The sequence below is a fragment of the Crinia signifera genome, chromosome 8 (assembly GCF_055691185.1).
Source record: "Crinia signifera chromosome 8, ASM5569118v1, whole genome shotgun sequence".
Lineage (NCBI taxonomy): Eukaryota > Metazoa > Chordata > Amphibia > Anura > Myobatrachidae > Crinia > Crinia signifera.
Window position 1 is genome coordinate 29721623 of NC_139224.1, and position 18022 is coordinate 29739644.

The window sequence follows — 18022 nt, forward strand, 5'->3', positions numbered from 1 at the left end:
GCAGATACTGCCCCTATAACTGTCCTACTTAGTAAACATTATTGTTGTGCCTAGGGGCGCCCTCCTCCCTAAATCCGCCCCTGGTTAATTTGCTGTTTGATCAGATTCTTATACAGATATAAATGGACAGTGCTGGATTGTGTGTATCTAGCTGAGATCCAAGATCTGCCTTCTAAGCAATTGGGTCTGCTCCATTGAGCAGTCTGTATTGTGTGATATTATATTTTTAGTGTGAGGTGGGCACTGTAATGCGAAACACTATGTACAAGAGCACTATTATGGTTTAGAAATGAACTAGGGCACTATTATGGAGCTTCAAATTAATAACTGCTCTGAAGAGGTGTGTCTGAAGAATAAGTGAGACCATGGACCCTTCAATGTGTTGCTTAGGGCCCACAAAGTTCTAGTTACACCCCTGCATGAGGTCTAGTAGAAGTCCTGGCTGCCAGGACCATGAAGTTGAGCTCCTGGAACATCTGATTTACAGGAGACCCGCAAGGCAAACACAGATGCCTCTGGGCAGAAACAGACCTCTTGGCCTTACCCCCTGGGTGGTGGCACCATTTGCACACCTCATGCCTTTACTTAGTGCAAATGATATGCTTCCAATTAGGCATATCCAGTATAATCCTGCATGACCTGCCCTTTCAGGTCTTCCTTGCAAAACTTTAATTTTGCGAGATTACCCTGCTCCGACTCAGTACCACCACTTTAACATCCAAACACAGAATTTGAATGCAGATAAGAACCACTTGGCCCATCCAGTCTTCCTTACATACATGTACATGCAGACACACACTAGGGTTATTTTTTTATTGGAAGCCAGATAACCCTGTTAATATATTTTTGGATTGTGGGTGGAAACCAGAATACCTAGTGGAATCACACCCAAGTATGGGGAGAATATACAAACAGCACACTGTTAAGGCTAATGCTGGTATTAATGCTAACCATTACACCAATTGGATTTTCAATAAAATGTCTATGGATTGGTATAGCCTGTACTAGTGATCACTTTGTTCCCGAGAATTGTGGAAATATGCAAGATACTCTCCAAAAACAGATGTATATTCAGCTCTGCCTCATCCCCAAATCAAGTGATATAGTGTCTCTTATTCAGTGTTTTAACTGTCCAAATGACACCACCTTACTAAGCCACAGATGCTGACACTGTAGGGCCAGGAGTCTGTAAAATGCAAATCTTTGGCCTGCTGCTTCACCATTTAAATGACAGACTGGGAGAAGTCCTGCTAGCTAAGGTAAAACAAAAGTAGGGTCAGGGTACTGCACCTCAAAAATGGCAACCAAGAAACTAAATTAAATCCCAGTTGAAAGTATAATTAGCACAACCATGAAATAACTTCTCTACCAAGAAAGAGCTGATGCAGGAAAGCGTCCTTTAGATATATTAGTCCCAAGGCTGCCATGAGCAATTTCATGCCCCAGCACAAAGGGGGAATGTGTCCGGTGTGTGTGGCGGGGAATAGTACATTGTGACTGTTGGGCCTCCTCTATAGATGCTGAGCTTCTGTGAAGAATTTGGCAATGCCTGAAGAGTCGTGGCCACACCATCCAGCTGGTATAGTGGCTCAGCTTAGGCTGGCTTTGGCCTCCTGGAGGCCATGAACGTCGTCACCACTTCCTTCAACCAGGACTTTTCTCATCTCAAAATTAGTTGTAAAAAAAAGAAATGACTAAATGATGTTCGCCTTATTCATGGAGCATTATCAGATAAAGGACCACCTTTGGCTTACAAATATATAAAGAAGGTCACAAACAGTTAATAATAACGTAGGGTAATGTACAGTAGGATAAAATCACAGACTAGATGGGACAGTTTGCTGCGTTTCTCACGTGACTATTATGCAAACATTTTGGAAAATATACCTAAAAGTTATGCACAGAGACCGCCATTCTTCGGTTAAACCACAATTCATGAGCCTACAACCTATCAATTCATCATCGGCCAATTACATCACGGCATAGCTCAGTGATAGCGCTACCTCCAAGTGAAATGGTAGAAAATCTTATGAATATCTGTCCAGCCCACAAAATGGCTGCCTCCTCTTTGAATCACTCATTCCACATTTAACTTTGCAAAAATCCAGTATTGCATTTTTACAACCTTTAATCTTTTCTTTTCAGAAAGGTAAGGTTATATTGTTTTTCTTCCTCTTCCTCTCTCTCTTTCTCTCTCCTCTCTTACGCGCTCTCTCTCTCTCTCTCTCTCTCTCTCTCTCTCTCTCTGATTATAACATTGTTACTAGAATTTCCTTGTTTTTTCTCTGTGCTGTATATTTTATATATTTGTGTGTTTAGCGTGACCTAGAACCATAGATGAGCTTCTCTCCGCCTAGAATCCAGCCCTAAAGCATTTCAAAATGTGTTATATTGCAGAGAAAGAAGTAGTTCACTCACCTTTTCAGAGCTGTCTAGGGGGGGTTCATGAATATAATTTTATAATATGGATATCTTGCATCGAATTCTAGCCTAACTACAGTTTACTGAGTTTTGACTTGTCAACGAAACGCGTCATGTGACTGAAAAGGCAGCTCTGAAACTAAGGGTGAACTCCATTTTTGCATTTGAAATCTAATATTTAGATCCTGCTATTCATTCATTTGTGTGACTCCACAAATCACTTTTATTTAGCTAAACGAGAATCAGTCCAATTCCTCCCCTACTTCTCTTTTTATTTTCTGTCCTGTGTCTCTTATCTATCTGTACACCTGTAATAAAGAGATGATATCCATGATGCCATGGGATGTCATTGAGAAAACACACCAAGATATTGCTTACCGTAAGCTTCATAAAAGTGACCACCTGTTTGCAAGCACCTGTCTGTCCTGTTTGTCGCAGTAGAACATTCAATCAAACACATGCCCAGAAATACCATTGAAAAATCCAATATATATCTTTTTTTTTTTTGTTAAAATAAAAATGCTCTATAATTTGATTTTCACATTCATGTTTGATCCTCTTGAATTAAATTGCATTTTTTTTACATATCTTTAATGATCAGGCACTTCTACTATTGCAAAATAAATCATTTTTATCATAGATTTGTTTTCATGCTGTAAAAAAAAAATTGACTAGAAATTCAAAAAGTTTTCTTTTTCATTCTTTGCCTGAACCCTAGTACTTTAACTTGCTAAACTAGGGCCCCTGTCTGCTTTCCTGAGTCTTTATGTTGTTCTGGTTTGTTTCTTCTTACCCTGCTAACTTCTAGCTGGACTGAAGGGTAAGTGCTTCCCTATAGATAGCACAGCTCAGATAATCTGACCAGATTATCTGACATACGCAATGTGCTTTTTTTATTAAATCTATCTCATGTTTAGATTTGTAGTACGACTATTCATGTTTTCCTAAATTTAGGTTTGAGTTGTAAGTTTCCATACTGAAATTAGGATGCATGTGATGTTTGCATAATTGCCTTCTCTCCTTGGCTTGTACTAAAGCATCACCTGATGCTCTTAATCCAGATTGTTTTTTTGTTTTTTTGCTTATTTTTTATTTTTTTTTTAACCCAATACAGCTGCGTCTTCATTTTAGTTATTTTTTATTATTATTTCTATTATTATTATTTTTCTTATTATTCTTATTATATTAACAATTGATCATCACATGGATTGCATAATGCTTGCATCAAGATCATCTTGCACAGCACCAGGCATTTGCACTTTTTAATTTACAGTCTTTTTTGATTTTTTCAATTCATTGGTTGTTCCAATGGGTCGCATGGATGGGTTCAAATTCATGCTTGTAATATGCAATAAGTCAGGAAACACAACATTAAAGGCACACTAACCCTAGTTTTGAATTGTCCAATAGAAATGCAAATAGCTGAATACATAATAATATTCCAGTTGCCGTTTTCTTAAATTATATAAATGTGTTTATAATAGGTTGAACTCGATGGACTAACATATTTTTTCAGCCTTAATTACTATGTTACTAACTCCAAATACTATCAACTATAATGCTATATTTGTTTGTCTTTGCATCAAAGACCGCTAAAGTCTTCCCAAAAACCCTTGCGTCTTGCGTAACAGAAAAATAAACCTGTGGAATTTGCACTTTCTTGCTATAGGCATAATTAAGCAAATTCCCGTTTTGGGTTACAGTGCCTTTAACTGAAGTTATCTTTAATTATGTCATAAAGGAGAATTCAAAAATAAATATTTGAGTGTTTTGCAACAGTGTTCTTTATGCCCGAATATTGAGTGTCCCGACCATTTGGTGTAGACATACTGTATATCTATTGGCTAAATATTTTATGATGTCACAGAAGCCAATAGCAGTCATAAGGCATTAACTAACTTTAGTTATAAAACTTTTTTTAACATGTTCACAGACATTTTAAATACAGCCTTATAATAGAAAAGTTTAGTAAATATATATGTATATACACACACACACAGAAAGTTTTAAAACAAAGGTGATTTACGGCATATATGATTTTAAGGGGAACACTTGACCAAACCTGTCATCTTATTTGCATTTGTAATTCCAACAATTCAGATTTACCATGCATCAGTTTTTGAAAGCACTGGTAATATATTGTTAGTCTTCCAATTTTAAAAGCACTCTTACCCCATAATTTATTAAATTGCCCTTCTACATTTTTTGCACACACGCGTACGCACTCGCTGACCACCGGTAAAAGCGAGTGCAGGTACTACTTTGTGTGTGTATGTATATATATATATATATATATATATATATATATATATATATATATATATATATAAAAATCAGCAGATGGACCAGCACTCTGTGCTGAGAGCTAGGTAACTTGCCCTGGTGCCTTCTCAGCTTTGTAGAAAAAGCAGGAAATACAGGAGGCTTGTGGAGCGGCACTCAGGTAGTAGATGTAGCAATAATTGACACTACAATGTCATCAGTTTCAACGTTTCAGTGCTCTATTTTATTGGCACTATCATCAGGATACAACCAGTGAATGCAAACATGATTTCTTATATAACACCACTAGTGCATGGGGGAGGGAACATCCTGCCACTCCCACCTGTCAATCAAGGGGTAGTTACATCATCGGATACTTCACCGCCCTCCAATACACTAATCACCACACAAATAACAAACAAATGTATGTCACTATAAAAATGAAACATACAGAATAACAATACATATATATACAACAATAGAAAAATGACACTGAACAATATTGAGCAGACTGAACCGTGCAAATAACCTCTGACTTACACGGTTCAGTCTACTCAATATTGTTCAGTGTCATTTTTCTATTTTTCTATTGTTGTATATATATGTATTGTTATTCTGTATGTTTCATTTTTATAGTGACATACATTTGTTTGTTATTTGTGTGGTGATTAGTGTATTGGAGGGCGGTGAAGTATCCGATGATGTAACTACCCCCTGATTGACAGGTGGGAGTGGCCGGATGTTCCCTCCCCCATGCAGTAGTGGTGTTATATAAGAAATCATGTTTGCATTCACTGGTTGTATCCTGACGATAGTGCCAATAAAATAGAGCACTGAAACGTTGAAACTGATGACATTGTAGTGTCGATTATTGCTACATCTGCTACCTGAGTGCCGCTCCACAAGCCTCCTGTATATATATATATATATATATATATATATATAGTCACGATAAGAAGCTGCACACGCCGGACTTGTCAATGTGAAATAATTTCAGCCAACCATGACGGTTATCAGCGACGTTTCGGGATTTTATTTCCCGTCCTCAGGCTTATACAAGTGAACCTGAGTAAGCCTGAGGACGGGAAATAAAATCCCGAAACGTCGCTGATAACCGGCATGGTTGGCTGAAATTATTTCACATTGACAAGTCCGGCGTGTGCAGCTTCTTATCGTGACTGCATACCTGTATATTGGAGCGGGCACCCCGGCGAATGAATAAGAGAGTGTGTGCACGCCACATCGTTTGATATATATATATATATATATATATATATATATATATATATATATATATATACAGTATAAACACAGACACACACACAGAGACAGTACAAGCATATATTCCTGTGCTAGATTTTCCAGATATCAAGATCCATTCTTTCATTGTTACAGTACCTCGGTACAGATTGAGTCTCCAACAGTATATCTTAAACTCTTGATAGCCAAAATATTTGGAAATCAAACAATTTATATAGTGAAATCTTTGTCTTCTGATGGTGCAATGTACACAAACTTTCATGCACAAAATGATTAAAAACTATTGTATAAAACTAGTCTTACGCTATGCCTATAAGGTGTATACGAAACATAAATGCATTTTGTGTGTAGACTTGGCTCCCATCCCCAAGATATCACATTATGTTATGCCAGTATTCTAAAATACAGAAATCTCTTCTGATCCCTACCATTTTGGATATGGGAGTCTCCACCTGCCTCTGTTTACAAGATTGATAATTCCCTAGTGACACATCATTTACATATACTGTATCTGGTTTATTTTCCATATCATTAATGCAAAGTTGGGGCCAAATGGAATAGGGTGTGAGAATCAGAAAGGGAGAGATTTGGGGAGAGTTTCCAGTTTAAAGCGGCAATCAATTACATTGCAAAATCTACCTGATTTTTCAGTGAAAATGATTGCTGCTTTAAAAAATATGATAAATTCTCCCAAAATCTCCACCCTTTCTGATTCTCACACTCTATAACTTTCGGCCCTTGGTGTCCCGCTTGCTGTTGTCATGAAAGGAAGAGTAAGGTTCCCCTTATACAAAGCTTGTTGACTAGACACAATGCTACAATAAAAATATATATATATTGACCTGTGCAAATTACAAATACAGACAAACAATTGAGGTTTGAGTGCCTTTAATTTAGAAAGCTGCAATAATAAATTATGTTTTAGAATAAATTTAGTGGTTTCCATTCGCTGATGATCTGATAAATTATATGTTTTATTCCAATTTCTATGTTGCTATTTGTGAATATTTAGTTTGTTTATAGAAAATGTTTCTTTATGTTTATTGCTTTACATTTCTGTTTATTTTGTTGCTCTTTTTAACACCCGAGGGGGGCATTAGATCTACCGGTCACGAGAGTTGGCAAATATGTATTTGGAGTATTTTGAATGCGATATGAGACGGAGCAGGTGATGTCACTCCTGACCATGACTACAATACTCCTCTCCCTTCCTTCTTTCTTTCTCTCTTTTATGTTACTGACATTCCCCTTGGATAGCAGGCAGAATTTAATCTCCACTTCTTTAAGCAGAAGAATATTCTTTTTTTTGGGTGTCTGTATAGGACTCCAGCAAAGTGCTGCAATATGAAAACAAGCTGGAGTTTGCTATTTTTTTTTATAACAGGAGAAAAAAAAAAGCTAAAAAAAAAATTTCTATATATAAATAAATAAAAAGGGAAAGGATGAATGAGAGAACGAATGAATGGACTTCTTGGATTGAAATCTCAGTACTTTGCACCATTCGCTATCTTGTGAGATTTTGATTGTTTGTTCTGCTTGACATAAATCTCTTAACACTTCATTCAGATCACTGCTACATTTTTTTCTTGTATGATCAACTGGTACCTGCTACATTCACGTTTTACGTTTCAGGCGTTTTGGCAGTCGGAGGCTTCCTGTAAAGCTTCATTTACTGGCTTGCCTATCCAAGCCCAAAAGCATGAAACACGATTTTAACATTCCACATTAGCATGAGCAAAATGTGCGCAAATCACAAAAAAAGCATGCAACTATTGACATATGTTCCCATGAACTGTCTTTCTGAATTAGATGCTCATTAAAGATGAACAAGTTTTGAATAAAACATACCGGCTGACATGTACGCTTTGTATTATTTTGTTATTGCTGTTGTTATTTGATAATTTCAGAGTATTATTTAAAACAGAAAATTATTTATAATATAGGATAATTACAGTACTTGAACTTTCCATAGTATTATTCTTAGTATTTTAATAATACTATAATTAATAGTATTATTATTATTTAATTGCTATTCGTTTTTTGATTAAATAAAACTAAAATTCAGCCAGTACATTTTTTTTTTTAGTTTTTATAATGTTTTATATGTGTATTTTTACTAATACTGGATGGTTCCATCAATCATAGCAACCTGTGGCTGCAGGACTATTACTATAATATTATTATTAATAATACTAATAATAATTATAATAATAATAATAAATTATTATATTAGTTTATTACAAACTGCAAATCAGCCAGTAAACAAATAAATGTGTAGTTAATAAAGGTCTAAATAATATGTGTTTTACTAATTACTGGATCGATCAATCGTAGCAATTGGTGGCTGCAGGATTTACAAATGCAGGACAATTATAACTATGTAAGAAGCAAAAATAAACATTACTAAAATAACTATTCACATTAAAAGACCTTGAGTAGATTAACTAAGGTTTCTGGGAAAAATAAAAATAGGGGTGTATTATTTATCAACCAATCATATTCATACTACTACTATATATATATATATATTTTTTTTTTTTTTTTTTATTTCACATCTAGAGCATGATAACTGAGATCTTAATGCTATTGGTAGCAGTCAAATTTAATATACTTTAATAAAAATGTACTAGATAAATAAAGGTAAAATATGGGCTATGAGCAACATCTCAACTTTTTCATTTTTTTAGGTTTCGTGATCACATTATATGAGTTATTATATTTATTTATTTACAGTTTCTTATATAGCGCAGCATATTCTGTTGCCCTTTAATATAGATAGATATCTGTGCATATATCACACACACATTATATACTGTATATATTTTTTCCTATTACATATATTTGCAGTATTATACAGAAATTGACCACTGTTAAAAGTGAACTGTTTAGCAATAGCAAACCCCCAAAACTGTGTGTCTACATGTGTGCCTATTTATGTATGTCAAAATATGTGCGGACTTATAGCAAAGCAGTGTGTATCCTTCCCCCGGTGACATCACTGATAAAGAAATTAAGCCCTCAGTGACATCATCCAGTGAGATTAACACAAAAGATATAAGAAATACACACATTTTCTCCTGTATGTGTTTCTATATGCCCTGCCACTTATCTCATGTTGGTAGTATGTAGTATCGATCTGCAGATGTCTCTCTCAATTGTAATGTCCATAAAGAACTTTAGTCTATGGCAAAGTACTCGAGAGAGAGAGAGTGAGAGCCTTCACAGCAAAGTAATGGTTATATATATAAGAAAGAACTTTCGCACACTTATAGCTCTTATGTATATATGATAATAGGTAATAAAACAAGTATTTTGTGCCACTCTGTACTGTTAAGCACTTTTGTGTGACTTTTTTTGTGACTATAATCAAACATCACATGATCACCTCTAATATTCAGCTCCGGAAACTTGTTTGGTGTCTGTTTTTTTTGTACTGTATGTAGATCCCTTGTTGTCTTGGGCCTTATTTACAGTTGGATGTAAGTCCTTTTGTGCCATGTAAAAATGCAACTCACAGGAAATTGATGCCTGACTTAAGCATACCATATGCAGCTAACCCAGTGCACTCAGTAGGACAGGTTTTCTAAACTTGGAGAGAAATAAAGAATAGAGAGATCAAATACTAACCACGAGTGATGGCTCCAGAGGTTGGGCTACAGCTCAGTTCAAAATTCAAATAGAGGAGCCACACCCACTGCCAATGAGTCAGTTTGGAATGGCAGTTGGTGGCAGTTCCTCTTCATCCCCTATTTAAATTTTGACCTGTACTGCAGCTTCACCTCTGCAGCCTTCACTGGATCTGATTGCTTGACAATATCTCTCCCCAAGCTTTGATAATTCTCCCTCTATGAGAGGTGAATCCGGGGCGTTCACGTTCAGAGAGACATAAGTTAACCATGTCCCATAGAGACATGTCCGATTTTTACTTTGCAATAACTTTTTGGAAGTTATTTTTTCATAGCCTTTTCTAAGTGATACCCTATCCCACCCAATATCCTGCTACTGCTAGGGCATCCTGGGTCACAGGGTGGTGTAAAAGGGTTTTTGAAAAATAACTGGGTCCAGTGACCCAAAAATCTCACCCTGGTAGCTCCCAAGTCAGACCTGCGGTGTAAACAAGTGAACTGGGTCATGGTAAAAGTGTATATTGAGCCGACTTACCAGTGTTTGTTGGCACTTGGCGATGCATCTCCAGAGGGAAGACCCACTACCACTAAACTAGGTCCAGTTATAGCTCTTATGTGAGCTGGGTTTCAAGTTGCTGTGAAGTGATTTGAAACCGTGTTTAATTACTGGGCCTGACCCGAGTTTTTGGTGGAAAATGTGTATTACCAAGATAATGGTAACAGATGTATTTAAAGCCTGACATATGTATACGCTAGATGTATACTACTCAAAAATACAGCCACCATATTGGAACCATATTGCATGTTCGCAAAAGTGTCACGTTTACGTTTAACTTGAAATCCGGCCCATAGTTTCCAATTCCCAAGTCCTTTAAAAATCAAGCGAATATATTACATTTAGTTATGGGTAGAAGTTATGTTTATTTTATATGTTTAAGTATGTATTACCAAAACTAATTTTAATTTATTTTGTTTTATTTTCTTATTTTGCAGTAGCATTTCCACATGTCTATCGGCAGAACTAAATTTTAATTTAAAAAGACTTTGTCATTAGCTTTTTAAGCAGAGAATGTTCTGTAACATTGTAATAGTTCATTTATCAAAAGCTATTTTGCGATATATATGTAGTAGTTTGACGTCTACATTGGATGTCTGCAGAGAACTATTGCTGCAGTCGTGCATTTTACATTTAAATCTCCTAGAAGATTACCCACTTGAGCCATAGAATGTTGGCAGCGGGCACAGCGGGAGAGTGAGTGTTTCTCAGCAGTCGTCAGGAATGAGGATTTTTCAGCACAATTAGCCACATTTTTTCCCCCCGTGGTTCTGTCTCCCTTTTTACATCTGCAAAACTTATAGAATGTGACTTTATTTTTTCCTTTTTATTTTTATATAAATAATATATATGTGTGTGTGTGTATATGTGTGTGTATATATATATATATATATATATATATATATATATATATATACACACACACACACACTTACGCATACATACACACAGAATTGTAACACCCTGAATAATTTGCATTTTTAGTTCTAAAGTCCCCATTTTACCTTTAAATTGCCCTTTGCCAGAATACAGGTTATGTATATCAGATACTATATAACCTTTTATTAAAGCAACATTTCATTTGGCAAAAACTATTTTATTAAAAAAAATGTATTATCCTTTTATTACGTTTATATTACAGTTCTTGTTCTATAATAAATAAAAATGATTACAAATTTCGGGAAAAATTCCTTTTAAATCCTGGCGTACTATGATCATTAGTGATTTGCAGAAGCCTGTGAAATAGTTCATTGGTTCTGAACATTTAGTAGTAGTTAGATGCATATTAACAGATTTATTTTGCATCAATATGACTACTGTATGTCTTTCATTATAGGCTTTCAATGACCCAAGATTTGCTTTGTCTTGACTCATATTTTAAATTCATTGGTTATGCACTAATAGTTTGTTGTGAGTGTGGGGATTCTTTGATAATTCCAATGAAGAATATGAAGCAAAATAAATATTTCTGACAAAACATAGTTTATGCACTGTATAAATAAAATATAAATATAATTATAAAAAAAAAAATGAAATATTCATTTAATCTGTATCTAAGAAAACCTAAGATGTAAATAATATCTGTCTAAACAAGCATTAAACTTTAATTAAAAAATAGGATCATTGAAAGTGAGATTGTCTGATTAGGAAGAAAAGTTTTGTAAATACTTTAAGGGTCATTTACATCAAGCCGTGAACCATAAATATGAATGTGCACCAACATCCAAACTGATGGGTGTTTTCCCAGACACCCACTTTTCTGCACTTTGGATGGGTCTGTGGAAGGCTTTCTGTCTGTCTCTTTCCACACAGGTTTTTTTGAGAAAAAAAGAAAAAATGATTAAAAAAAAAAAGTGTAGTTCAAAAAGGTCATTGTTCAAAAAGAAAAACCTGCCCGCAGATTTCAGTTAAAGATACTCTATAATAGGGTGTATCCAACGGTTGCTCTCGCACTGCTGGTAATGTTTACATACCTACTTTCTGCACTCGAGGAGGTCTATGACAGAGTGGCGAGGTTAAGAGTGTAGTATCGCATTAGCTGGGAGAATGCTCCTAAATTTAGGAGCTTCACAGACATTTTTGGGATAGTAGACGAGAGCATAATGATTATACAGTAAATAATCCTTTTTTGCAGTAAGATCATAGCTAAACCACAATTCTTAGTCAACATAAGGTTCCTGCCTTCCTTGAGCTCACCTTACAGTTTGCTCCATGGTTTCAGAGGTATATTGCTCCAGTCAAACTCACCACCTGCCAAAGTGAGCTTATGTGCACAGTAAACTTTTTGACATTGCTACGCAAACTCTTCAAGACCATTTTGCAAAAAATCTTCGCCGTTTCTGCCAGCCATAAGCTCAGTGAGCAGAAAAAAGTGTATGGCTGGTTATTGTATGATTCACGTAGAACACTATCATAGCCGAGACTATCTTGCAGAATGGTTGTTATCTCTGTATACCTTCCTGCAATGTGGAGGTTGACCATATGTGACATGAGCTACTTCAATCGTCTGGGTACCTAAATACCAATACCAGAAAATGCTCCTCAGCAAGCATACATGCTTAGTCCTAAAACATCTGTCATCTAGGGTTTGATGTATCAGTCAGTGAAAAGAGTGGAGAAGTGAGCCAGGAGTAAAGTTGCCCATAGCAACCAATCAGCACCTAACTTACATTTTATAGAGTGTAGTTGATAAGTGCTTCCTCAAGATTGATAGTTCGCAACTTCTCTACTGCTCCATTTCTCCACTCTTTTTACTCCTTCATCAACTCCACAGTGTTTATGTAAGCTCCAGCCCTTTTGCTACCAGAGATGCTCTTTTCTTTGTGTACCAATGATAGATAAACACACTAGGACAATATGAGCATTTGCAGACGGATGTATGGGTGCACTGCTTGCCGTAAATGACCCCTTCAACGCTGAATTCTGGCTCTTTCTCTTACTCTTAATTTTGAACTTAAAAAGTTAACATAAATGTTTGCACTGCTTGAATCTGTAATTGGATTAAACTCTATTGTCATGTCCACCTAATAAGTTCATAAATGAATAAATAATACTACATATATAGTAACAAAAATGAATAATAAATTACCGCCTAGGTTATTTTTACATAATAAATATATATATATTATATTTTTTTGCCATCAGGTTTTTTTATTTATCTTTGTAGGGTTGAATAAAACCAAAAAAAAAATTATAATAAAAAAGAAATATATGTATTGTTTTTATTCCTCTAAACTCTATTTTTCTCTATACATGTAAATAAACAGATGCCGACCGAGCTCAAAAACATGGCATGGATGAATTTATCTCGTCAAACCCATGTAACTTTGACCACGCCACCCTATTTGAGATGGTTCAGAGGCTCACCTTGGACCACAGACTCAATGATTCATACTCTTGCTTGGTGAGTAATTCTTGGTGGAGTCCATCTTGGTACGGTATATCATTTGTCGATCTACATTACACAAGTCTTTTTACGATTAATCCCAAAGAACAAAAAACTTAATCTAAAACTGTATTTAGCGTTTGTACAAATGGTTGATTTACGCGGGGCGAGAAGAAATACCATAATTGCTAAACATTCATGCAATATCTGTACAAAACCTTTACTACATAATTCAGTACATAACAATGGATATTACAAAAAGTCATCCCTTTTTCTGCCATACCTCCCAAAATATGGAATTTCAAATTCGGGAATCCTTGTGCGTACCCAAAAGCAGATGTGGCCTGATGGGGAGGCACGTGATCTCAATCTGACCTGTCTTCATCACTCTGAGGGTGCACTGTGTAGTTGCTGGTATCTATTGACCTGCTGTGAAACTGTGTCCCCCCCCCCACCAACTTTACCCACCATCCCCCCAGCGGCCCACAGGTGGAAGGGTGTGACCATTCCTAAAAATCTGAACAGTTGGGAGGTATGTTATGTGAAGAAGGCCTTAGACAAGTGCCCTTATTCTCATTTGCTATCTGTCTTTTCTGAGAATAAAATGGAAGGCAGCAGTTGCTGATTAAAACCCACTGGACCGGTTTATGAGTTGTACATAATGCGATGAACAGAGTCTGAATGAATTGGAAACATAATGCTAATGTGACTGTACTCACTGCTTAATAAATATGCAAATATCCAATTCCACCTCCCCACTACACCAGAACAGCAATCACCATACTTATCATCACTTACACCTACCCTGTATAGGCTATGTGCAGGAGATCTACCTGAGATTGGTTTCAATTGGTGCATTCATACAACTCCGAATAATGAGTTCATTTGGCTACATTTCCACAAGTCTGTTCTCTTGCTGCCCATTAACCAGCCAGAACTTTGCTGAGAACACAATTGGATGTCTTTTACGAGGGATGAACTGTCACAGCTATATGGCATTTGTAGTATCTGAAAAAATGCTGGTTTCAAATTTTAATTTAAGGTCCACATATATAGTTCCGTTTCTTATAGCATATCAAAATTTGTTTCTGCATTTAGTTACGCATTAAAGTCAACGGTTGGAGCTGAAACTCTCCTATGGTGGGAGTCTGTAGTTGTTGAAACCGCAGTGCTGTATGTTTACCATGCCTCTAATCTGTCATTAAATAACTAAGTACAAGCCTTTATCGTGCTAGGAACTATATGGAAAAATACAAATTCATTCTCGGGGACATTCATCCGAAGAATAGCTAGAGATTATCATGAAGGCTTGATGTTCCGTGGGTGTGCAAACACTTCTATTATTTAGAACATCTCTTAAATGCTACCTACTAATCTCTCTGTTGTGTTGTGTACTCTACTCATTGACCATTTGTAATCAATGCTAAGAGCTATAGCTATCAATTATGACTGGGTTTAAAACCATAACTATGACCTATATTGGAGAGCTATAATTAAACTGTTAACTCAGTCTCTGCTATGTTTTCATGGATCATAGGTTATTCTGAAAGTGTACTCTCCTCATAGCTTACAAACTATATAAAATTAACTGACAGCCAGTAAAAATCGTGCCTGAATTTAAACTGGTAAAAAAAAATTAAGCTTTGAGTCTATCGAATAATAGTTAGAGGATTTCCTCCAAAACCACTCGTTATGGGGTAAAACTGCAAATATTAAGGACCCTCTGGGGACTTACAGATGGAGCCCCTCTTATTTAGCCCCAGCGCTCACCAGAATGTTCCCGCTGGCGAGCGCTGGTTGAGAGGGACTCCATCAGACTGGGACGCGCGGGGGTCTCACACGCATTCTGTCCCAGTCGCTCGGCGGCAGAAACCCTGCCCGTCTCTGCTTCAGGGAGACAGGCAGGGTTAGGGGAGGGGGTGCGGGCAGGCAGTGGGAGGTGGCGGACAGCAGCGGGGAGCTCCGTCAGATCGGGGTGCGTGATCGTCTTGTGCGTGTGCGCCCCCTTCCGATGGATGGCGGATTCTATCACCAGCCCCCTGCAATAACGAGCAGCGCTGCATCTGTAAGTTTTTTTGGGGTCTGCTAGTCTGTCGGATTTACCAAGAGCAATTAATTCTGGAGCTTTTCCCCTGAAAGCACAGCATCTTCAAATAGCCTTAGCTGATGTAGAACATGGGCTACACTTCACAGAAGTTCCCCTGGCAATGACCGCCACACATGTGTGGTCAATAAGTAGTGCTGCAGAATTCCAATAGAGAAGTGGAGTGCATATGTATTGTATATTTTTGCGCCATCTCTAATTTATAAAAGTTAAACAATTTTAATTTGACGGTTGTTTGACACATCCTGCGGAACCTCTGGGAGAGGCGGCTACATGCACCACAGTTACTAAGACTCCGGTTTTAAAATTAGAATTAATTAAATCTTCACCATCACCTAGTAAAAAGCGACAATGGAGTTTTATTTAGTAATTTCTCAGTTTGAAATAAGTCACGGAACCCACACACTGTATGTGAGTTATGTGCCTGTCTTATAAACCTTTTAATGATCCCATCTTTACCTTTGTAGGGTTGGTTCAGTCCAGGTCAGGTGTTCGTCCTTGATGAATATTGTGCACGTTACGGAGTGAGAGGATGTCACCGGCACCTGTGTTACCTTAGCGATTTACTGGAGAGAGCAGAGAACGGAGCCATGATTGACCCAACCTTGCTCCATTATAGTTTTGCCTTCTGCGCATCACATGTACATGGAAACAGGTAAAATAATCGTACATGGTAAAAACTTTGGTTTTAGAAATTCTATTTCAAACTTGATAAACATTTTGCACCCCATGCTTTATGTAATGCTTTTTTCTGTAAAATATAACATTCTAACTGTTGTATTTAATTCATTACAAATGAGAAAATATATATAAGTGCAAATCACACGTACTGATGCGTTCTTACTGAGCTTTATGAACATTGCTCGAAAGACCCTACTATCTTGTTCCACAATGATGGATATAATAATATACCATGTTTTCAGATAATCTCCAAACCACAATGTCTAGCACAACTGCAGGGTGGACGATGTACCACGTGTACTCTGTGAGATCTTGCAGTGTGGCCACACTCGCAAAAGATCTCTTTAAGAAAAACTATCGGAAAAAAAATGGAAAAGATTAGCAACATTTTTGGAAAAAGGAGCAAAAAAAATGTTGACTAATCAATGCTGCTGGTCTGTCCAGAAAACAGCACAGCTAAACATGGAGAATCATGCCATCGTATTTATCTGGTTGATAAATACACATTGTCTAGGAGACGGTCAATAGGTTGACACCATGGTCAACATGCATTAGCTCTACAGGGTCAAAAAGTTGACAGACAAACGGTAGATAGTGCTTAAGGTCAATAGGTACAAAAGGTTGACATGTTCAAAAGATTGGCATGACAATGGTCAACACACATGGTTGACACGGTTTTTGGGAGTTTTTCACTTTTTTTACTTGATTTAACATCCATGTGCACTTTTGTACCTGTGGGACTTTTCTACTACCTAACTTTGACCCTGTAGAACTAATGCATGTCAACTTTATGGGGTTGACCCATTGATTGTCTATGTAATTACTATAGATCTTTGATACCCCATCCGTTGTTGTACATAATCTATAATACATAATACAATGATCTATGACATACATGACGAACAACAGTAAGCAATGCATATTTTTTTCCTAAATTCTCGTTAATCTTTAGCTTTTTTATTTGCAAATTCACTCTATGGGTTACGTTTACTAAAGCTTCTACAAAGGAAAAAAGGTGATCAGATTCTGTCTATGATTATCTAGGATACAATAGAGAAAAATGGACAGAACCTGATTGGTTGCTATGGGCAACATCACTTCTTTTCATTTGTAGAAACAATAATAGATTTACCCCTGATAATGACCCATTGGTGAAATACGCACAAAATGGTGTCCTTAATGGACCTCAAGGTCTCACACAACTGTATATAATATGTAATACCCTTTTCACACAGAAAAGCAAATTTGCGGGTTAAAAATTGTTACTCAGTAATTTGCCGTTCAACACGAGTCCTTTTTCTGTGTGAAATGGTCGACCCGGGTCATAAATCCTGGGTCCCCAACCCGGGATTTTCGACCTGGGTTGACCCTTTCACACAGAAGAAATACCAGTGTTATTCAGCAAATTACTGGGTAGAAATTGTTAACCCAGTAATTTTCCTTTCTGTGTGAAGGGGGGGTGGAGGTCAGGCTGGAACCGGCATATGACCCAGCACTAAAAATGCCGGGTAAAAGCTGGAAATTTAAGACATCTCTGACTAAAAGTGTTGCACTAAGAACAAAGCTAAGTAAGAACTCATCTGTAGTAATACGATACTATGTATCAAGCTTCAAAGAGTGATAAAGTGGCTGGTTATTTATCACTCTCCAATCAGCTAATTTTCCAAACCCAGCCCGTAACATGGCAGTTAGGAGCTGATTGGCTGGCTGTTTATCACTTTCCATTT

At 36.8% G+C, this 18022-nt stretch overlaps 1 protein-coding gene across 17 annotated transcripts in view; it reads left to right on the forward strand.

Moving 5' to 3' along the window:
* The window catches only part of CADPS (calcium dependent secretion activator), a 388847-nt gene that overhangs the window by 212604 nt on the left and 158221 nt on the right, over window positions 1–18022 (forward strand). For all 17 annotated transcript variants that reach the window (XM_083156060.1, XM_083156054.1, XM_083156062.1 and 14 more), the window contains exons 12-13: window positions 13392–13528; window positions 16082–16269. In XM_083156060.1, the coding sequence (XP_083012186.1) occupies window positions 13392–13528; window positions 16082–16269 (325 nt within the window). The remainder of the gene's footprint in view (window positions 1–13391; window positions 13529–16081; window positions 16270–18022) is intronic.